At 29.3% G+C, this 21,560-nt stretch overlaps 2 protein-coding genes across 3 annotated transcripts; both read left to right on the top strand.

The window, feature by feature from the left end:
• The first annotated feature begins 10,898 nt into the window (after window positions 1-10,898).
• Window positions 10,899-13,776, top strand: LOC101209698 (short-chain dehydrogenase TIC 32 A, chloroplastic). Of its 2 annotated transcripts, none has more exons than XM_004143906.3 (8): window positions 10,899-11,234; window positions 11,313-11,544; window positions 11,649-11,728; window positions 11,828-11,984; window positions 12,660-12,741; window positions 12,840-12,927; window positions 13,023-13,069; window positions 13,223-13,776. In XM_004143906.3, exons 1-8 carry the CDS (start codon window positions 11,117-11,119, stop codon window positions 13,421-13,423), a joined length of 1,005 nt encoding a protein of 334 aa, XP_004143954.1. In that variant the 5' UTR covers window positions 10,899-11,116; the 3' UTR covers window positions 13,424-13,776. The 2 variants fall into 2 exon arrangements, with proteins under 2 accessions (XP_004143954.1, XP_011654698.1); XM_011656396.2 differs by having other exon boundaries at window positions 12,657-12,741.
• A 1,125-nt stretch (window positions 13,777-14,901) lies between these two features.
• LOC101208476 (putative uridine kinase C227.14) lies at window positions 14,902-20,947 on the top strand. The gene is made up of 12 exons (XM_004143818.3): window positions 14,902-15,149; window positions 15,445-15,596; window positions 15,696-15,739; window positions 16,934-17,011; window positions 17,938-18,130; window positions 18,455-18,485; window positions 18,565-18,623; window positions 18,832-18,905; window positions 19,407-19,493; window positions 19,659-19,720; window positions 20,306-20,334; window positions 20,429-20,947. The coding sequence occupies exons 1-12, from the start codon at window positions 15,116-15,118 to the stop codon at window positions 20,513-20,515; spliced, it is 930 nt and encodes a 309-aa protein (XP_004143866.1). The 5' UTR covers window positions 14,902-15,115; the 3' UTR covers window positions 20,516-20,947.
• Window positions 20,948-21,560: the final 613 nt, after the last annotated feature.

Here is a 21,560-nt window from a genome sequence, read left to right as displayed (position 1 = left end):
TTGTCCATGAACTATGAACTTTGAAGAGTAACTAATGTATCTTTCTTTTCATTTTCTGATTAATATAACTTTAGTTGTGCCTAATACATTTATAAATTTAAAAAAATTATATACTTTTAATAGATTAAATTTATAAATTTGAATTTTTTTAAAATAAATCAAGCTCACGTCAGTGTCAATTGACATAACATTCCATTCTAAAAGTATCATTCGATTCCACCTTAACTTTATTCGGTATTAGAAAATCAATTCATTTTCATTGATTATCACATTTACTAACTTTATAAAATAAAGAAAGAAAATATTTGACTTTCTTTTAAACAAAAATTCATGAAGTTGACTATTTTTTTATAAACATTTCAAGGTCATTTATTTCCATCTACCCAATTTTTCTTTTTCTTTTTATATTCTTAATTTTTCTTTTCACTACCATCTTCTTCTTGTCTTCTTGTGCAATTTTTTTTTTTTTCAAATTGTTATTTGGTTCAAGATCGTGTATCAAATATAAAAGATTTATTTTTTTCTCAAACGATCCTATATGAGCGGACTTTAAAATCAAAATCATTTTGATTTGGTACTAAATCTAAAAAACTCAAATATAAATGATTGTGCAGCTAAGTCTAATTAATAGCAGGTTTACATTACAATTTTTTATATTTTTTATTGTTGGCACGTAGACTTTTTCCATTTTCAAAACTCCTGCGTGTAAATATTATGTCTTATACTTTTAAGAGAAAAAAAACCCATAAAAGAAAATAATTAACATAAAAATAATTTTAAAATATCCAATGATTTCTAATCTCCGGCGTTCTGTTGGGCTTTTGCCCAAAGTTGAGGATACGGAGCTTAGATATTGGGCTTTGGATATTAATACTAATTATTTTTGAAGCCCAATACAAAAGGCCCAATTTGATCGTTTTCTTTGTAACGGACATATAAAGTAAAGAAAAACTACATCATTAGTTATATAGGTGAGTGGTTTATTTATTTCTATAAAGATATGGTTTTAAAGTTTATAATCAAAGATATATGGGTTCTGTCTATCACAAATCATGTCTACTATATTGTCAAACCACTTTGTCATTGATTACTACATTCATTAGATAATAGATATTGCTATCTCTCCATACACATGTACTATTACATCAAAATAGATATGTCCATATATGATGAACTTCATTTATATTATATGAAAGTAATGGTTTAACACACCCTTCTATGTCAAATACATCATACTCTATATTATATTTTCATAAATGGACTATTTCCATTATTTTCAATTTGGATTTGTATAGAAAAAAGTGGAAAGTTTGAAGTTTAATTGCATTTATGAAGAGAATAATTATTGGGGAAAAAATGGCAGAACAATCGAATTTATGTTATGGTGTTTATTAAACTTTCTTAGAAGAATTAGAATAGAAAAATTCAACTTTTTTTTTTTTCATTTTAGATTTTTGAAAAATACCTTATATAAACTCTCCTTTTTACCTCCAAATTTCTATTATGTTTAAGTTATTTAAACCAATATAACATCCAATTTAGTAGGTGTATTGAATCAATCGACTTATTAATGAAATTTGTTATATGATATAATATTAAATTTGCTTTCATCCGTAAACTTAAAATTTTGTATCAATCGTTTGTTTAAAATTGTATTGGATCCAAGAAATTTTGAGTATTAAACTCATGCAATCTTATTCTCTTTTATTAGTATCTAGTATGAATGTTTGAAATTCGATACATCATTCACCTGGGTGAAAAATATTATATTAAACATAAAAGTGGATGATTCCACCTCTGTTAGTTTTGTAATTCACAAATCTAATCCATCAATAATGGAACACATGTAATATATATATATATATATATTATAGATTAGAGAGATATATTGAGGAATCAATTGGTAGATTCCAAAGGTAATACAAATGCAACTCAAGTGGGACAATTTCCATAAACAAAGGAGGAATCATCCAAAAACATAACCCTTTCAATAATTAATTATAATTTATTTTGTTTGTATTCACATCTAATTCTTCCATTTCCAATCAAATTATTAAACCCATCAACCGTTTTTGCAGAACAAATTGACATTTCATAACATTATTATTTTAAAATCAAATACTTAAAAGAAAAAACCAAAAACTTTTGCTATATTAATTGATTAATTGATATTAAATGAAAGAAGATGCATGGTATTTTGTTATTCAATAATTTAGAGCAAAAGGGGGATTGAAAAAATTAGGTCCCAAAAACCCTAATTTCAAGGGTGAGGGACCCTTCAAAGATTCGTAGCCCCCCCTCTCCACATAAAATGTGTACTTAGTGGCAATTATTGAAGCTTTGTTTATATATGTATTTGTGTTATATTATATGTATATATAACCTATGCTTTTGAGATATTATTATATGAGAACTTAGTGGGTTTGTTTCATTAACTATGTTTAGGTTAAGAACTTGGGGGAAAAAGAGAAGTGGAAATAAATTACCAAATGAGAAATTGAGTTTAGTAAAATGGTTGAAGACATTCATTATATAATCATTTTGACCATATACTTAAGGTGTGACCATCAAATTGTGGCAATTGCTATATTAATATTTTTAAAATTAAGTCAAATTTTAATTGTTACTCTCATAAAATAAAAATTATAATAAAAAATAAAGAGGAAACAAGAATACATTAAAAAAAAAATAGAAGACTATAAGAAATTGGTACCAATATAAAGCTTAAATTATGACCTATAATAGTTTTGATTCTTAAACTTATAATTAGTTTTGATCTTTAAAGTTTGATTAAGAACTTTAAAGATATGAATGAAGTGTTTGGCTAATAAAGTGATGGAAGTTGATCAGTTCACGAAGTTTGTGGTAAGACATGCATCATGATTGATAAATATCAATTTTACTTTTTATTAGCTTTTTCACATTGCAACTCTATTTTTTATGGTTTCAAGACGCTTCTAATTTACTTTGAAACTCAACCTCATCCAAGTTAGTACGTGTAACTTTTACTTCTCTCTTGTTTTGTTTATGTTGAAATAACATATAAAGGGAAAAAAATTGTGGTCAAGATGAAAGTGGTTTTCCAATGGTAATAAAAAGACAAAAACATAATATATAAAAATGAATTCATGTAATATAATGCTCGAGTAAAAGTAAACTACGTAAATAAATCGGTACCAGGGTTCATCAAAATTGAGTTATTATATATACTAACAAAATAGAAGTAGTCTCGAAGGCGAGTAAGAGTGACTAGATCTTAGAAGCCGTTGAAGGATAATTAATATTCAGACAATCATCATATACCAAGTTTAAATTTAAATCTTGGAACGGAACCGTTACAATTTAAAATTTATCATGTATTATAGTAATTATTACACAATTTTTCTAACAAATCGTGGATGAAACATATGGAAAATTTGAAAAAGAAAATACCTTATTATATTAAAAACAGATATTATTATTTTAAAATCACCAACATGAAACAAAGCCATCCACTACAAAATTCTTTATAGGTATCTTACAAATCACTCTTCTTCACCCTAGATTAGAATTAATAGATTAGATTAGTCAAAGATAGTTGGCTAATTAAACACACAAACAATTAGGGATTAATGATGGTTTTAGGAAAAAGACACACAAAAAATCCAAGTTTTGGGATTCCATGGCCTGTTTCCATATCTTGGAGACAAATCACAATCCACTATTACTAAATTAATTTCATTTTTTTCTTGTGTTAGTGGAGTTAGGATGCTTCATTTTAATGGTGCTATTTAATTTATAATGTGATCTTTTTTATTAACTTTATTTGCCTTTAAAACATTAATAAATGTTTTCTTATTTAGAATCAAATTTGATTTAGGCTTTGTTAGTGTGTGTGTGTATGTATCAAGGTGTGCTTATCCTCAATTACTATGCAAATTAATGTGATTAATTAATTAATGATAGTGTGTTTTTAGAAAAGATCATGGGGTTCATTAATTAATTGATCATTGTTAATTAAAACTAAACCTCTTTTGTCCTCTTTCTTGGTGCTATTTTGTTCCTTAATTCTTTAGGTTGCCCCACCAATATCTTAATATCTACCTATTTCGGTGTTACTTTCAAATTTTAAATTCAAAATAAAGTTTTAAGAAAAATTGAATATTTTAAAATGAGTTTGATTTGACGGTAATTCACGTACCAAAGAAAACGTATCTATTTGTTAATTATTTTTCTTGATTTTTGAAAAAATATGTTTGTTTTCTTCCAACTTCTGTAAGATAACATTTGAATTTTAATTTAGCCAAGATTCAAAAAGAAAAAAAAAACAGTATTTTTTATATAAAAAAATTAGGTATGTATTTTGAAAATGTTAGTTGTTGAAATGTATTGAACACAGTAAAAGGAACAATTTTGTGCATGTACGTTGTATTCATTTTCTTTGCAACCCATCCCAAAATTGTAAAAAAACAAACATAAAGAGTTTTTGAAGAAAAAAATTATCACATACCAAACTATTATTTAAACGCTAAACTAGAACTATAAAAGATTTGTGAATTTCAATATTCTAGCATAACATTTTTCTTCTAAAATTTTATTAAGAATACAAATATATGTTATAAAATATGAAAATTATGGTGAAAAACCTATTTTTCTTTTGAAAATTACGGTAAAAAAGTGAAGATGCACCATTTTAAAAATTAAGAACTAAAAATCAAAACTGACTCCTAAACATGACTTAAAACTCTTTCTTAAATAACTATTTAATTTTCAAAAACTGAATTTATAAACCCTCTTTCTAATTCTCAAAATCCAAGTTAAAATTTAGCAAATTAATTTTTCAAAAAATCATTTTTACTTTGAACACCTTTGATAAAATAAGAAAATTAATAACCTTTCAATTTGAGTTATTATTAAATGTATTGTTTTCAAAATTAAACACTTAAAAAGCTAAACTAAATCTATCCTAAAACTTTAAACATATATAACTATTTCAATATGGTTGTACACAAAAGAAACAAATGGTAGACTACTAAACTATATCTAAGTAAACATTTTTTTCAAGAGGAAAAGTTTAAATTTCATACCCCACCCTCTTTGAAGTTAGAAAAGTGTATATAATTTGAAAAAAAAAAAGAAAATTAACCTAAAGAAGCAGTGTTAAAATGAAACTAATTTATTGGGCAGCTTTTGATTGATTAATTATATATATATATGATTGGTGTTGATAATAATTTGTTTCTTAACCAACCACCTCTACCTCATTTATCTTCCACCAAGTTTTCAAAGTCAAACATATTGATTTTAGTTCTATTTCCAAGATATATTCTAGCCTGGCTTGATAATTTATATAGACTATGGTTTAGTTTATAGTTTAGGCACATGATTGGTCAATTATTAATTGTCATGATCACGTATATAATTTCATGATTATAAAGTTTAATATCATATTAAAATCTTTGTTTCAATATATATGTGTATGAAATTATTTATTTGAAATGAAAGTAAAAGAAAACAAGAAGAATGCAATGGGTGGGGAAGAGAAAAGGAAAGAGGGAGGGGGAGGTGGCATATAAAAGAGAAGGTTGTAGAAAAGAGAGAGGGTGTGGTGGGAGGTAATAATAATATGATAGCCCAGCCCCGGTGGAGAATAAGATAAAAGGGATGGATATTATGGAGTAGAGAGAATATGATGTCACAATTAGGTCCCCTCCTTAGGGCACGGGTTCCTGAGGGAAGTGCTCCATAAAGCTGATTCTTTTTTTTCTTTTTTTATTTTCAAACTTTTGCTTAGCCATAAAATATTAAATCATTTCATTTCTTCCTTTTTTTCTAAAACGTCCCTACCACTTCCACCCAATTACCTTTTATTTCTTTCTACCTAAAACAAAATTCTTACAATTAATACATACATCATTTAAAATATTAAACCCTTTTTTTCTTATTCATTCAGATTATTCTAAACCTTTCAAACTTTCACTCTCCATTTTAATTTGCTACGTTTTTACAAACTAACTATCGAATAACTTTTTTAAAGTTTTACAAGTAAGAAACGTATAAATTGTAGACCATGAGTTAGAGATTTGAATCAAGTAAAAAAAAAACTTTGTATATTTCATAAATTTTAACTAGAAGTTAACTTTAGTATTGTTTTCTTTTAAATGTTGTGACTTGTATTACAGTGTAGATGAATGTTTTATGATTTATTGGACAAGTTAGAAACGTGTATATTTTTAAGATAATTGAAATAAACAACTTATTAAAGTTGTGATGGTAATCATTATTCAAATTTAAGGTGTAGTTTAAAAGTTTGGGTTTAAGATTGATCACAAGTTTAGAGGCATAATCACTCATTATGAGAAGTGAATTTGTAGTTATTGATTAATTTGGAGGGAGAAATGTAAGCAATAATTTATTTTGTGAAAAGTTTAGAGCGGAAAATAGTTGTTTAATTCTTTTTTCAAAAAAAGAAAAGAAAAGGAAAGGGAATGTGTAATTACGAAGAAAACCTTGGAGAGTTTTGGATTTTAGGACGTAAATAAAAACCTAATAAAGTGAAATGAAAGAATGAAGGCTACTAGATTGTGACACATGCATGCCCACGTGACATGCGACATGTGACATGTTCATTTAATAATTCCCTTCTTCCTTTCTTTCTTTTTCCTCTTTTTTTCCTTTTTAATTTCAATAATGTATCAATATTCAATAATATATTATATATAAAGATGAAAATTTCCATTCAATAAATGAATTATATTTTGAAATTGTGCTGTTGTCTTCTTTTAATACATGAAAATTTTAGTTCTACTTCTACATATATATATGGATTTTTTTGAAAAAAATAGACAAAATAGCTTAATTCAATTAACCTATGTATGTATTGTAAATCAAGAGGTTTTTTTTAATGTTTAACTTTGTACTAAAAAAGGAAAATAAATTAATTAAAGAGTGTTTCATATTTTGATATGTTCACACTCTTTTTTAGATTAAAAAGTTGAGGTTGACATAATTGGTTCATTTTATACTAAAATAAATAAATGAAATTTTAATACAAATCTTACTTTTCATCTTAATTTTTTTATATATAAAATAATTTATTATATTTTGAACGTAAAGTTTTTGGTTTTTTATTTTTTGAAAGCTTAATTAACCAATGTTGAAAGAAATCATTGAGAAAGAATAAATATTGATACAAGCCCGCAATGCTTTCAATGTAAACGTGGGTCATTGAAAAGGCTAGTTTAAGAAAAGAGAAGTATAGATCTCAATTTCATTTTTTCAAAAGATCTAATATAAGGTCCCATGGATATATATATGATATGAAACTTAGAAGACCCATCAATATACATATATTTATCAATCATAGAACAATAATGAATGCAAGTAGAGTTTTACTTTTTTAAATAATACAAGTATACGCAGAGAAACAATAATATCCTATGATTTTAATAGTTCTCAATAAATTAAATAAATAAATAATTTGTTTATGGTAAGAAAATAATAATAAATATATTTACAAAATACAATAAAATTTGATATATATGATAGTTTATAGAGTTATCTCTATTAATATTTGTTATCAATAGTACATGAAATTTTGTTATATTTAATTTGAAAGCTAAACAATGAGTTTGAGATATTTATGCTAATAGTTATTTTTTTCTTGTAAATTTGACTTAGTTGAAGGTTAAGTGGAGGCTACCTATGAGTTCATAATTTACTCTTAATTATCGATATATACTTCATATATATATACCAACTGTCTATAATCCTACTTAATTTGTTCCAAACTTTTAATGTTTTGATTCATATCTTATAATCCCATAATCAACTAAAAGTGTTGAACTTATTACTACTATTATCATAAATTTAAATTTCAATGTGACGATCCATACATTAGAAACCTAAATTTTAAACCCTAAGGCATGCTACGATAATGTTTTTTTTTTATTATTTATTTATACTTATTTTCACTAAACTTTTTTCGAATAACTTTCACTTTGTTTATTTCTTTTTTATATTAAAAAATTGGTTTAGTTTTTGGAAAAACAATAAGAAGGTGGATGATATATATATAAAAACATAACTTATAAATAACATATTACAATTTGACCTTTTCTTTTTCTTTGAAAAATAAAAAAGCTAAACCTAAGACTCCATGGTATTTATGAGTTTGTTTGTTATGTTGTCTATTTTTTTACAAATATATATTTAAGAAACTCAAAAGAAAAAGCCAAGACTTTTTATTTTAAAAATTTATTATTTTGTAAATTTAGAAATGGACTAAGATCCATCCATCCAACAACATTTTAAAAAGATTGAATAGACAACCACATATTTAAAAGATGTTTTCCACACTTCCTTAAGCTTCATTTTTCAACTTTTTTTTTTTTTTGAAGTAAAAACATCTTTGTATGGAAAATAATAATAATAATAAGGATTAATATGATAAATATATTTAGTCCCACATTAATGATCCAAGAACCAAGTATATTAGTAGTAGGGTGAAAGAAACTTCGAAATTTGCTTAATATTATTTATTGGGATGACAACTATTTCATGTGGTTGTATTCTAATAATAATAATATAATAAGTAAAAAATAAAAGATGCCTTTTTGGCGATTAATGATTAGCCAGCTGGCATTTTTCCTTCTCCCGGTATATATTTTTAGGGAATCGAGGCCGTGGAATTGACCATTCCAGCCGATCCAAACAAACCCTCACGTGCGAGTGCGACTCCCCCTTCCACTCTTTTTCCCACCTCCCTCTTAAATCAGTCTCCCACTAATCTCCTTCCTCTTCCCCAATCAACTTCCCATCATTCTCTCTTTAAAATTCTTAATTTCGTTTTATTAATTTTGTGATTTTGTTCTATTCTATTATAATCCCTAATTAAAACTTTAAAGCCTTTTTATATAAAATGTAACTCATGTTATCTTTATCTTCAAATATTAATAAAGATAAGATGTACATAATTTCTAAATAGCTATATTTTAGAATAATAGAGTGAAATAATTCGAATAAAATATAAAATATAAAAGTGATAAATCTTTTGAATATTATCTTAACCAACAAAGAAAAAGCTTTAAAGTTATAACCTTTTTCCCACGATTATTTTGTCTGGTAGATGGAATTATATGCCTAAAGATTAAATTGATTCATTTATTAAGATTTAACATAAAATTTATACATTATTCTCATTTTTATTTTTTAAAAAAATTATAGCTATTTTATAAAAAAAAATAGAAAAACTACCTTCCATAATATTTGTATATTCACAATCAACTAATAATAAATAAATATGTTGTGGACGTAATTAAGTATAATTTAACCGTAATTCACAAATATTAGATATCAAATATCTCAAAACCCTTTACTTGAATTAAATGTATCTCATTACAAGTTAAATGGGATACACATTTATAGAATCAAAGCTTAATCGAATAAGTAGAACTAATACGACAATTTGCTTGAAAAAAAAAAGGAACTTGTAATTTTAAGGCTAAAATATACCTTTGACGAAACTATAATAAACTTGGAAAATATATTAAATAGTAAAATATACAACTTTAAAAAATTGTAAGAAGTACGCAAAGTAGAGCTTAATAGAAGCCTACCCTAAACCAGATATTCAACATAAAACATCAACTTTTTATGAGCCAAATCCTTGAAGATCATCATAGAATTAAAAGAAAAAGGTGAATTGTAAAGTGATTGTACATCTTTAAAATCTATGGTTTTGGAATAATATGGAAAAACCAAACATTTAATTTGTAAATTGTAATGTCCCTTAGCTAGCTTTTCTTTAATGGTTAATCAAGTTAGGATTCATTATAAAAGTGACCATATATATTAAAATCACATAAAAGCAAATAAAAAAAAAAGTAGAGAAATTTATCCAAAAAAGAAAAAGAAAAGCTTTTATTAGGTCAAAGTGAATTGGAACGTCGTCGTTTTTAGCTAGATATACAAAAAAGGCTCTTGAGATTTTTCAATATTAAAAAAAAAGTGAAAAAGGCAATAGCCACGTGTCAACTTTCATAATTCAAAATTTAACTAAACATTATTTTAAGAAAATTAAAAGTTTGCGTATGAAACTTTTTTTCAAGCTATAAATTAAAAATTCAAGTTTAGTGTTCTGTTTCGAATAAAAGTAATGTTTTTTTTTTTCAAATATTAAAGTAGATTCAAGTGTTCATAACATAAAGTAATTTCTTCAAATTTGTTTATTTTATAAAACCTTTAAAGTTCTAATTCTAAGTCTGAATTATAAAGTTAGGTATTGTTTATATAGTCTACTGTGTAATATGTTAAATGATTTGATATGTGGCGTGATCTTTTTCTTTTTTCTAAATAATATATCTATTTTAAAATTAATATTTTTGGACGATATATTTTCCTTTTTCTGACCTTTTTTATGTTAAAAGAAAAATGTTGTTAAAGAAAAAAGAAAAAAAAACTCTTTTTTGTTATTATTTACAAAATTCTATACATAGTAATATTAACCTAGTCCCTTTCATACGAAGGATAATCGAAAATGTTGCATTGAAATTATTATCCTTTAAAGTTTTCTAAAACACAAAATTATAAATAAATCCATCAAATTTAGCTTAAATACATCTTGCACCATCATCTTCACTAAGTTGTCAAATTACATGATAAATTAAGTGTACAGTTTTCAACAATAAAAAGAAAACTATTTATTTAACAATATTCCATAGATGTTTAGGAATGATGTGAATTCTATTAACATTTTTTTTTAATGATTTTTTTTTTTTTTTGACAATAAAGTGGAAAAGAAAACGATAAGGGAGAGATCAACAATCCAATCTAAAAAAAAATCATAATTACATTATAGAAAGAAAGAAAAGTACATAAATAAATAAATGGAAGCTCCCAATTACCCTATATATAAATTAAACAAATCCCTCTCCCTCACAGTCTCTCATACTAAAATGACAAATATGTTATCCACCTATTTCATTCTCTCTCATCCTGCCTTATAAATTACAGTCCGAACCCAAACCCAACCCCCCTTCTCTTAGCTCAAAATTGACAGATGAACAACGGCGTGACCTGCCATTTCTGACATCGATCGATATCCCCTCCATTGAAGAAACAAAAGGAAAACAATAACATGCTTCTCTCCTTCAACTACCTCTCCGGCTCCCCCGGCCCCTCCGGCTTCGGCTCCAAATCTACCGCCGAACACGTCACCGCCTCCCTCCCTCCTTCCTTCACCGCCATCATCACCGGTAACGTAACTAACTTCAACTTTAACTTCTTTCGTTATCATGAATAAAAGGGATTTTTAACCATCTTTTTTACTTCAGGTGCCACATCAGGGATTGGAGCTGAGACGGCTCGGATTCTTGCAAAACGTGGGGCTCGTTTAATCCTCCCGTCGCGGAACATTAAAGCCGCTGAAGAAACCAAGGCTCGGATTGAGTCGGAATGCTCTGATTCCGAGATTATTGTTATGTCACTCGATTTGAGCTCTTTGTCTTCTGTTAGAACCTTTGTTTCTCAATTTGAATCCCTTAATCTCCCGCTTAATCTCCTCATGTAAATTCCCTAATCACACCTTCGTTTTTTTTTGCAAAAAAATTGCTAATTTGGTCGATCTCTATGGTATTGAACTCTTTTTTCTTTTTTTGTTTGGGTTTTAGTAACAATGCGGGGAAATTCTCGCACGAGCATGCAATAACGGAGGATGGGATAGAGATGACATTCGCTACTAATTATTTGGGTAACTTTTTTTTTTTGTTTGAATGATGATAATTTATTTATGAGATTTTTATAGGGAGAAAAAGGGGATATATTGATTAACGTAATGAAATAATTTCAGGGCATTTTCTGTTGACGAAACTGTTGGTGAATAAGATGGTGGAGACGGCGAAAGTGACAGGGGTTGAGGGCCGGATTGTGAACGTTTCGTCGAGTATTCATGGCTGGTTTTCCGGCGATATCCTCAAATATCTCGGCCAGATTAGCCGGAATAAAAGGTATGTATTTAATATTGAAAGCTTTTTTATTTTTTATTCTTTTTGTACTGATCTTATTTTTAAAAACAAAAGTTCATTTTCATTCCATATATTTCCAAAACGATTTTCTAGAGGGTGAAGGTTTTATCTTTGTACTTTTTTTAACTAAGAAAACAATAACTATTTTTCCTTCAGTTACTATAGTCGCAAAAGTTACTATTTGGTTCTTTCTTAGTTAAAATAGTAAATAAATGATTGATTATTTTAGTGGATTTTCTTTGGAGGTATTATTATGAATAAAAGAAAAACTATTTTCACATGTAAAACAACTTAAATAAATTTATGCTGTATTTAAAAGAAATCATTTGAAATAAAGTATTTAGTTTCTTTATGAAATTTGAACCATTTAAAAGTGATTATTTTGATCTTTAAAAATTGTAATAAAATGGTCACTTTATTACAATTCATGGACAAAGTTTTTTAATTAATTTTTTAAAAAATTCACTCCATATATTTATTACAATCAACCAAACTCTTTAATCACAAATGATCATAATAATCTTAAAGAAAAAAAAAACTAAATGAATGTTTTTGTATAAAATAGAGTAATAAAAGAGAGGATGAGATTTGACTTTATGAGAAGTAATGTATAATTAAATGATCTAATACAGTTAATGTGGGTGGGATTCCCAGCAGGAATTACGATGCGACACGTGCTTACGCGCTCTCTAAACTTGCCAACGTTCTTCATACCCACGAACTTGCTCGCCGATTCAAGGTTCTTTAATCTTCATATTATTATATTAACTCTCTCCTTTTCTTTTTCTTCTTAATCTAAACTTTTTTTTAATCAAATATTTATTTTATTTGATTTAGCAAATGGGAGCTAATGTTACGGTGAACTGCGTCCATCCCGGAATCGTCAGAACTCGACTTACTAGAGATCGTGAAGGCTTCATCACAGGTATATGAACTTTCTTTTTTTTTCTTTCTTTTAATGAATACGCTACATAGTACATTTAAATTTTAATCTATTGTTTTTAAAACCATGTATTGCAGATTTGGTGTTCTTCATGGCTTCCAAGCTCTTGAAGACAATACCTCAGGTATACATACAACCCAAACTTCCATTTTTTTTATTTACTGTGATTATTAGTTTACATTTTCTGTTTGTAATTTCCCGAGGAAAGAAAGAAGAAAAGGCTATATAGTAAAAGAACTGACACAAAGGCCATTTCTGATTTTCCTTCCTTCCACAGGCGGCGGCAACGACATGCTACGTGGCGACAAATCCGAGGCTACGCCACGTCACCGGCAAGTATTTCGTCGACTGCAACGAATCGTCACCGTCCAAGCTGGCTGGCAGCCCGTCGGAGGCCGCCCGTCTGTGGTCCGCCTCCGAGATCATGGTCAACGCAAACTCAAAGCTTCTTTTCGATCCAAACAATGCATTGGAATAATTTAATAACTCCAAAAGAAAGAGAGAAAAAAAAAGAAAGAAAAAGAAATTGCTTGTTTTGTTTGGAGAGAGAGAATCTTAGTCCAAAAATCAATTATAAAAATATATTAATAGATGGTAGGTAGACAAAAAGCAAGAAGCTAGCTAGGTAGTGGGGGGGGAAGGAATATATATATATAGTTTTATTTTTTATTTTTTCTTTTTTAGAATATGGTCATGGATATATATATTATATATAATCAAATAGTTGAACTTTACTTCTCATGTGTATAATATAATATATATATTTTTTCAATTTAATTCTGGTTGTCACATATGAGCCAAGTTAAGTGCTCTCTTTAAACTTTCATTAAATCATTGGACCCATCAAAAGTATTGGAGGATTTGGCTGTGTGTAAGATCATTTAATCATCATGATACTATGATTCTTGGGTCAGATTTAAAGCAAGAAAAGAAAAAGAAAAAAAAGGTTCTTTTTCTTTTTTAATAAAATAATTAAAATTACGCAAATTGCTATAGTTTTTTTTTTCAATCCAATTATTTGAAAGACCCATGCTTTTGTTTAATGTATAGAATAGGAAAACGACGGCGTATTGTATCTTTGGACTTTGGGGGGGATGTGGGGTAGGTTGGTGGCAGTTTTTCATGTGGGTGGGATTAATTTTTTAGAAATTTTATTTTTAATAATTGGAGGGAAAAAAAAACCTTGATTTTTGGGGTTTTGATCAAAACATAGGACCTACTAACATGTGGCCTTAGTTTTTAAAAAAGAGTTTTCTTTTTTTAAGACATAGATTTAAATTATGAGTGGTCTCTTACCTAAAATATAAAAAATTAAATATGATAAGATCAAATAGTTGTCAATGTGATTGGTCAAACTAGGGTGAATCTATTATGAAATATTTATTCAAAATAACTAGTTTAGTATTTAAGTTAAGTTTGAATTATGTTTTTCTAAGTTTTGTTACTAATATCACTAATCTATTATGAAATATAATAAAATTTATAATTTTTTTACTATATTTTATAAATGCTAAGATGCTCCAATTAAAATAGATTAAGAATAAGAAAAGAAGATTTACGTTTCTAACTATCAAGATAATAATAGATATTCTTGATATAGATTTTCATGATGAGCATTTTTATTTATTGGTTTTGACAAAAAGTTTGGTTCTTGGAGTAAGTGTTTTATAATTTTAAGTTATTTTATCTAACTTTAAATAATAAATTTGGTTTTTTTAAAAGAAGTTATCTATCCTCATAACTAGAATCTAAAAGCGTAATTTTAAAGAAAGCAATTTTAGGTTCATTATTGTGGATGTAAACTCAATGGGCCTACTAACAAAGTCGAAGGACAGACGATAAGCCCATGAATGAGGCCCGTTAAAATCTAAATTGATTTAACAATTAGATTCAAAATATCAGATTATGCGATATTTGGGTTGAGCGTAACGTGGCACACTACCTTTTTCGACGGAGTCAACCGGTTCGCAATTTGGTGGTTCGGTTGAGCCGACCGTCATCTCTGTCTTCAATTCAGAACGCCGTGAAAGGCAGTGAGAATCATGGATATGGTTGATGATGCTTGGAGCTCTTGAGTCTCTCTTGGATTAATCAGTTTCCATGGAGTTTCTAGTTTCCATTTAAATTATTTTCTTGAACTCAACATTCTCCTTTTCTTCATAATTCCGCCATGGAAGCTTCATTTTCTCTAGCTGCCGCAAAAGGTATGTAGACTGTAATCATTTTACTTCTTTTCATATTGCATCTCTGTTCTTCTAGTTCTTCACCAGGTTACTTTCCTCCGATCATACAGTTCATGAATATTGTCTCGAATTATTGAATATTGAGAAAACTAATTATGTTAAAGTTATTAGAGTAGAGGAGCTTCAATTTGCTCTCGATTGCATTTATCCTCAAGTCGATTGTTGATGTAATTGTGTTACTGCATAGAGGATTTGTGCACATTATCATTTTCAACAGTTAGTCAACTGAAACGTCTTGTTATGTTTTTCATTTCAGGAATAAATTTATCTGCAGAATTGGTTTCTTTCGTGAAGGAAAAACCTGTACCAAGAGATCATAACTTTCTGTCATTCAATTCAGCCTATAAGTATCGATCACTGCACTGTGGTCAGACTAATGGTTTCTGTAGGAAGAATAAGTGTGTGACTGTAAGTTCTCTTTCTTTCTATCTCACGGCCTCAATAATTGCTTTCGATTCTTTTTATATGAACTCTGAAATGTCACTGTTGAATCTTTCCCTTTTCCAGGTCTTTTGCAGCCAAAAGAGAGAATTTTCTGTTGTAGAGGGCAGGTACGCTAACAAACTATCTTAAATGGCCATATTTGTATTTCAACTGATTCCATGGTTTGGAAACTGCAAAAGAAAATATAGGACTCTGATGGGGACAAGGACTATCTCCACATTCGTATAATTTTGTCCACTTTGGGAGAGTCTGCTTGATTTTACTTTTTAATTTCACCCAAAGACCTCATAGTAATGGAAATATTTCCTTCACTATTATACCGTGATCTACTCTTTATCTAGCCAATGGATGGGTTTGGTCGAATATCCAACAATCATCTCCTCTAACAAAGGACCTTGAATTGTCATATATCTATCTAACTCTTTATCTAGGTCAACTCCTCTTCATCGGAACAGATCACCTAACCACAGATCACAACAATTTTTTTTTTCGAGGCTAACCACTTCTTTGTTCAACACTTGAGGACTCTACAGACATCGAAATGAAGAGCATAGCTTTGATACCAATTGTTAGGGACAACCCTCGCTAATATTTTGGTTATTTCCAACCTAACCTTGGTAGATTTTTTTTTATACTAAGAATAGATATTTAATTTACAGACTTCTTTTTTAGTACAAATTGGAGTGGTGGATTTGAATCGGGACCTATTGTCCTCAAGTGTATACAGGTGTCAATTGAGTTAAGCTCTTGTTGACATTTAATTTTCAAGCTTGAGGGGACTGCTTTCATTAACTTAAAAATCTTCAATCAGTTGAGTGCTAAGTCTTGTTAAGCAATTAAATTTTATAAATTATAAGATAAAGAATATTTTTGTGCGTTGTAGAGGAAGAATCATGCATTTTACTTCTTAGATATAGATTGCATGATATTGTGCTGTCTTAATAACTATGAATTTCAGAATACTGCAAACATTAATCGACTAACAGACCATGGGCAGAAGATAAGTAGGAATACTAATCAAATTGTTTGGTAGCATCCCTTTCACAACTCACAAGTATTGCTCAAATCGTGATGCTGTTTTCTATTTTTATTTCTCCATTTCTTAATGAGAATTTTGTACCCCCCTGTTGGGAGTAAGAGCTGCTGCATTATGCAAAATGAGCTCTACAGTTTCAAAGAATGGTTTCAGCATTTTAAACATAGTTATATATTTGCTTCTCTATCCATATAAATAACTAATAATTTTTCTCTTTCCAATTTTCTTGTATTCATTTTTTACGTTCTTTTTATTATCTCTCAAGGTGTATAGATGACATATATGATGATCTAGCAAGACGTCTTCTTCCAACAGCAGCAGCAGCTTCAGATCCTGATCTTAAGTAAGTACACCTTCCAAGGCTGTAAAAAATGGGGATTGGGGGAGGACACAGATAATAAATACTTTTTTAACCAAAAAAAAAAAAGTTCTACAAAATTGTTGTGAACTAAGTAGCATCTGCTATCCATTCTGTATTGTTAATTTAATCGTATTGCTATTGCCCCATTAGAAACGTTGAATCTTATTACTTAAACCAGGACCATTATTTTAATAGACGGACAAAATCTACTCAGTAGAATTTTAATGATAATTATCTGTTCTTGCAAAGATGGTGCCTTTTTCAGATTTTTGTTTGGGACTCGTTACCCCTTGTATTTTTTCTTTTTTTCCAATGAAATTTGGTATCTTCTAGAAAAAAGGAGAAAAGAAAGAAACGAAAGAAAAATGGAAAAACCCTTGAATCTCCAATAAGACATTTGATTTTTCATCTTGGCTATTCACTCGTTTCTATTCTATTGACTCTTGATCACCGCAGGGAGGGCACCAAAGCCCTTCATGCTGTGTGAAAGCACATGTAATTCCATATTTCAGTCAAGAATTAGGGATGTGTGTCCCACTATATACGAGTATTACAAATTCTTATAAGAGGGTGAATCATCTTTAACTGAGATGATTATTTGGCTTCAAATTTGATCTAACATTGTGGACTCAAACATGAATGACTCTGGAGGTCTTGTCAGATGGAACAAACAGCAACCGAACTGACTTTACGTTGTATAAGCCTTAATTAAAAATGCATTATTATACTTGGAACTAAGATAAATCTGTTTATATTTGAGTGTGTGAATAAAGTCAGCTTATTTTCTTATAAATTTCAGAATTCCCGGTAGCCTCCTTGTTTCCCCTCTTTCAATTTTATTACTATATTTGAGTGTGTGAATACTTAATATTCACTTTTTTATTGTTTGTATTTACCTGATCGTGCAGATATATTGTAGGTTTGGCTGGTCCCCCTGGTGCTGGCAAAACCACTATAGCATCTGAAGTGGTCCAACGTTTAAATAAGTTATGGCCCCAGAAAGCTTCTTCAATGGATTCTCAAGTAAATCCTGCTGATGTTGCTGCTGTTCTCCCTATGGATGGTTTCCATCTTTATCGTTCTCAGCTTGATTCAATGGAGGTGAGTTGTAAGTCGATTTTCCCAGAGTCACCCTGCCTCTTTTGTTTGAACAATTTTCACATGACACGCAAACCATCAGAATTTTTTTATAACTTATAGGATGATAGAGTACATGTGGAGATTTAGTTGTTTTAAATTCAGTTTCATTTTCTTGAGATATTAAGTACGTGGAATATAATTTTGCTAAAATCTTGCTTACTGCCGGCAGTCCAGCCATCTTTTACCATGTTAATTCAAAGCATCTCTCTTCCTGTAAGTCTTGTATGTCATGTATGTTGCCTTTTCGTACTTCTAACTGCAACCCCTGTGTTCTCATGTCAATAGAATCCGGAGGAAGCGCATGCAAGACGGGGAGGTGAGATCTCAAGTTATTTTAATTGTTGATTTTATTCCTTGCAAGCACCAGGAGGGTTGATTTCTAATTGATGAATCAGCTCCTTGGACATTCAATCCTCAGCTGCTACTTACATGCCTCAAGACACTAAGAAGTCAGGTAATTTACTTACCGAGGATGGAAGAATATTGTATGTTGGTGCTGTAAATTGTAGAGTTGCAACTGTAACGAACAACTTCTCTATGTCAAAAACATCTTGCTTTTGCTATCCCTATTTTCTATCCTGTTTGAGCTGCCGTGCTTAAGTAAGATGTGTTTATCTTCAATTGCTTTCTTTAAGTTCGATTTTAAATGATGGCTTCTCCAGGGATCAGTATATGCACCATCATTTGATCATGGTGTCGGTGATCCAGTTGAGGATGACATCTTCGTGGGCCTTCAGTAAGTGATTTCTTGTTTCTTTTTACCGGGGCACTACTGTATAGTCAATCTATGCAAATAATTTGGCAGACTACAGACATTTCCCTTACAAACATTATTATAACCAACGGAATGCTTTTTTTGGGTACACTTGTTTGACCCAACATAAACTAGAAAATACTATTAAAAGTCAATAAATTACAAAATCCAGAGAGGGAAAGCTGATACCAGTCTTAACTAATCTGTTGAACTCTGTTGAAAAAGTGTATCAATTGGCTGCCTGAAGGATGAAGTTTAGAATATCAAGATTTGATCTATCTGATTTCTTCAAAATAATGTGAAAGTGTTTTCTAAAAAATATGCATGGGGTTTTCTGCTTCGATCCTTCTTTGTCTACACCAACAACGAGTTGGTTGGAAAATCAATCTATTTTTTATTTTGAGATTGAATGTCACCCCTACAAACTGGTTCTGAAAATGGTTTTATTTCATTTTATTACAAAGTATATTCTTTTACTTTCAGGCACAAGGTTGTTATAGTAGAAGGAAATTATTTATTACTCGACGATGGGGTTTGGAAAGAAATCTCATCAATATTCGATGAGAAATGGTAAGTATACATTACCTTGAGGCTTGCAAGCTTGGAAGATAACCTTGATATTTCACTCATATTAATTTGAAAGATAAGCAGAGAATGCAAGTTTGTGTTCCATTTGCACAAAGATTCTCTTTTTCGTTCTTATTGGTGATTTATATGATTGTATTGATTGCCCAGGTTCGTAGAAATAGATATCGACAAATCGATGGAACGAGTTCTCAAAAGACATATTTCAACAGGTATGATGATATCCGAGTGGACGCATTTTTTAAATATGAAAAATATTGAGTTGGTCAGTGTCCGTGTTTCAATTATTGTTGCAGTTTTAAAAATTACATTTAACCTTTGAAGCTTAAAGGGTTTATTTTTCTTTCTTTTTATCCAAAAAAGACTTTTGAAGTCTTTTGCCATTAAATTTGTGGACGGAAAATTTGTGTCTGTTTGTGTTGATTAAGCGTACGAATCTAGACAGTAAACTAATTTGGGGTTGGGATTAGTGAAAAAAATAAAAAAAACAAAACAAAACAAAATTGGCTACATAGGGGGGAAGAGGGGACAAGAGGTATGGTTTAGGTGCGTCATGTAACTTTATTCTCTTTCATGTATTTGTTTAGATTTGTTCACATAAATCAATACAAACATTTTTCATCTGTGAATTTAACTGCAACAATCTATAGTTGTTTTGAAACAAACTTCAAAACTCAAAGGTTAAATTGAAACAAGCTCCATAAATTAGGGGTATTTTGATAATTCAACCAAGAAATAACCTTATTTGTTGATTAACATTCTATGCTACTCTTTCCTGCATGATCGAACTCAATTAGGAAAACCTCCTGACGTTGCCAAATGGCGCGTAAGTTCCTCATTCTTTGATTTATTTTCACTCTGTTTACATTTTATTGTTCCTTGATAGCATATCCCTAAACTAACATTCAAACATACAACAGATTGAGTACAATGACCGACCCAATGCTGAGCTCATAATGAAGTCCAAGAAGAACGCAGATTTATTGATTAGGTCAGTCGATTTCTGAATGTAGAATTGAATTTTCCTTCACTGTTGGAGGACTTTCATCTCCTGCATCCCTTAGAATTGAATTTTCCTTTCATCTGCTTTGTCTTGTCTTAAGACCTTTCCAAGCTCTGGAGGTCATTATTGACAAGGAATCAAAATAAATTGGATGTCCTGAAAATCAGAGGTTATGTATAAGAAATATTATGGAGAACTTCTGATTTTAATCTTGTTGATTAAGCAGCTGTGGTTTGAAGATAAGGAATTGTATAGTCATAGTAGGGTTTGGCTTAGCTCGTAACCTTTTTTATAAGGCTAACGAAGATGTTGCAAATGTCAACATGAACGTGAACTAGAGTCAAAGATCAGAGGTTTGGTTGCACAATGGATTTAGTATAGGATCCATCCTCCCAATTTTATGCTCTTACTGATATAATACTATTATTATTAGCTATCCTAGTAGTAAAACAATCATCTAGCTCCCTCTAGACTCAATTCAGTTCCGCATTTTCACTTTTAATATTTTTTTTCTTAGATCATTTTTACAAAATTATAAAGCCTCTGTCAACAAAATTTCTGGATGTTACTATTTGGATATGGTTTTAAGGTTATTAAATTACTTTTGTTGGGTTTAAAATCACTCAAGAACATGTAATACTAATTTTGATAATATGAAAATTTATTGGTTTCTAGAGTGATTTTTAACAATTTAAAAATTAATCATGCATTAGTATGACTTTCCATGGGTTTATATGAGAATTCTTGAATGGAACAATGAGAAGTATGATAGTTGAATGAGCTTCTAGCTGCTCCATCCAATTCTCTACATTTTTGTTCATCGTGTTCTTATACTTGAAGGAAACAACTAAAAATAACACACACCACACAAAACATGGATTGTGTGTATGAATTGTTCTAAACAAAATTGTTGGTGATCCAGAGATCAAAATTGTGTTTATCTAAGACAAATAACCAAGTCTATTTATTTGTATTATTTTATCAAAATTTTATTTGGAATAAAGGGATTAAGTGCTCTTCTCTTTTGCCAAAAGAAAAAGTATTGTTGG

The sequence above is a fragment of the Cucumis sativus genome, chromosome 5, assembly GCF_000004075.3.
Source record: "Cucumis sativus cultivar 9930 chromosome 5, Cucumber_9930_V3, whole genome shotgun sequence".
Lineage (NCBI taxonomy): Eukaryota > Viridiplantae > Streptophyta > Magnoliopsida > Cucurbitales > Cucurbitaceae > Cucumis > Cucumis sativus.
The sequence above is the reverse complement of the archived record's forward strand: the minus strand, read 5'-3'. Positions and strand labels throughout refer to the sequence as shown.

What these genes read in the sequence shown, in the direction of transcription:
- LOC101209698 (XM_011656396.2), top strand. Translation starts at nt 11,117, where the DNA reads ATGCTTCTCTCCTTCAACTACCTCTCCGGCTCCCCCGGCCCCTCCGGC. An exon ending in CTCCCGCTTAATCTCCTCAT is followed by an intron (nt 11,545 to 11,648) that starts GTAAATTCCCTA and finishes TTTGGGTTTTAG; the next exon opens with TAACAATGCGGGGAAATTCT. An exon ending in TCTTGAAGACAATACCTCAG is followed by an intron (nt 13,070 to 13,222) that starts GTATACATACAA and finishes TTCCTTCCACAG; the next exon opens with GCGGCGGCAACGACATGCTA.
- LOC101208476 (XM_004143818.3), top strand. Translation starts at nt 15,116, where the DNA reads ATGGAAGCTTCATTTTCTCTAGCTGCCGCAAAAG. An exon ending in TTCTCTAGCTGCCGCAAAAG is followed by an intron (nt 15,150 to 15,444) that starts GTATGTAGACTG and finishes TTTTCATTTCAG; the next exon opens with GAATAAATTTATCTGCAGAA. An exon ending in TTTTCTGTTGTAGAGGGCAG is followed by an intron (nt 15,740 to 16,933) that starts GTACGCTAACAA and finishes TTATCTCTCAAG; the next exon opens with GTGTATAGATGACATATATG.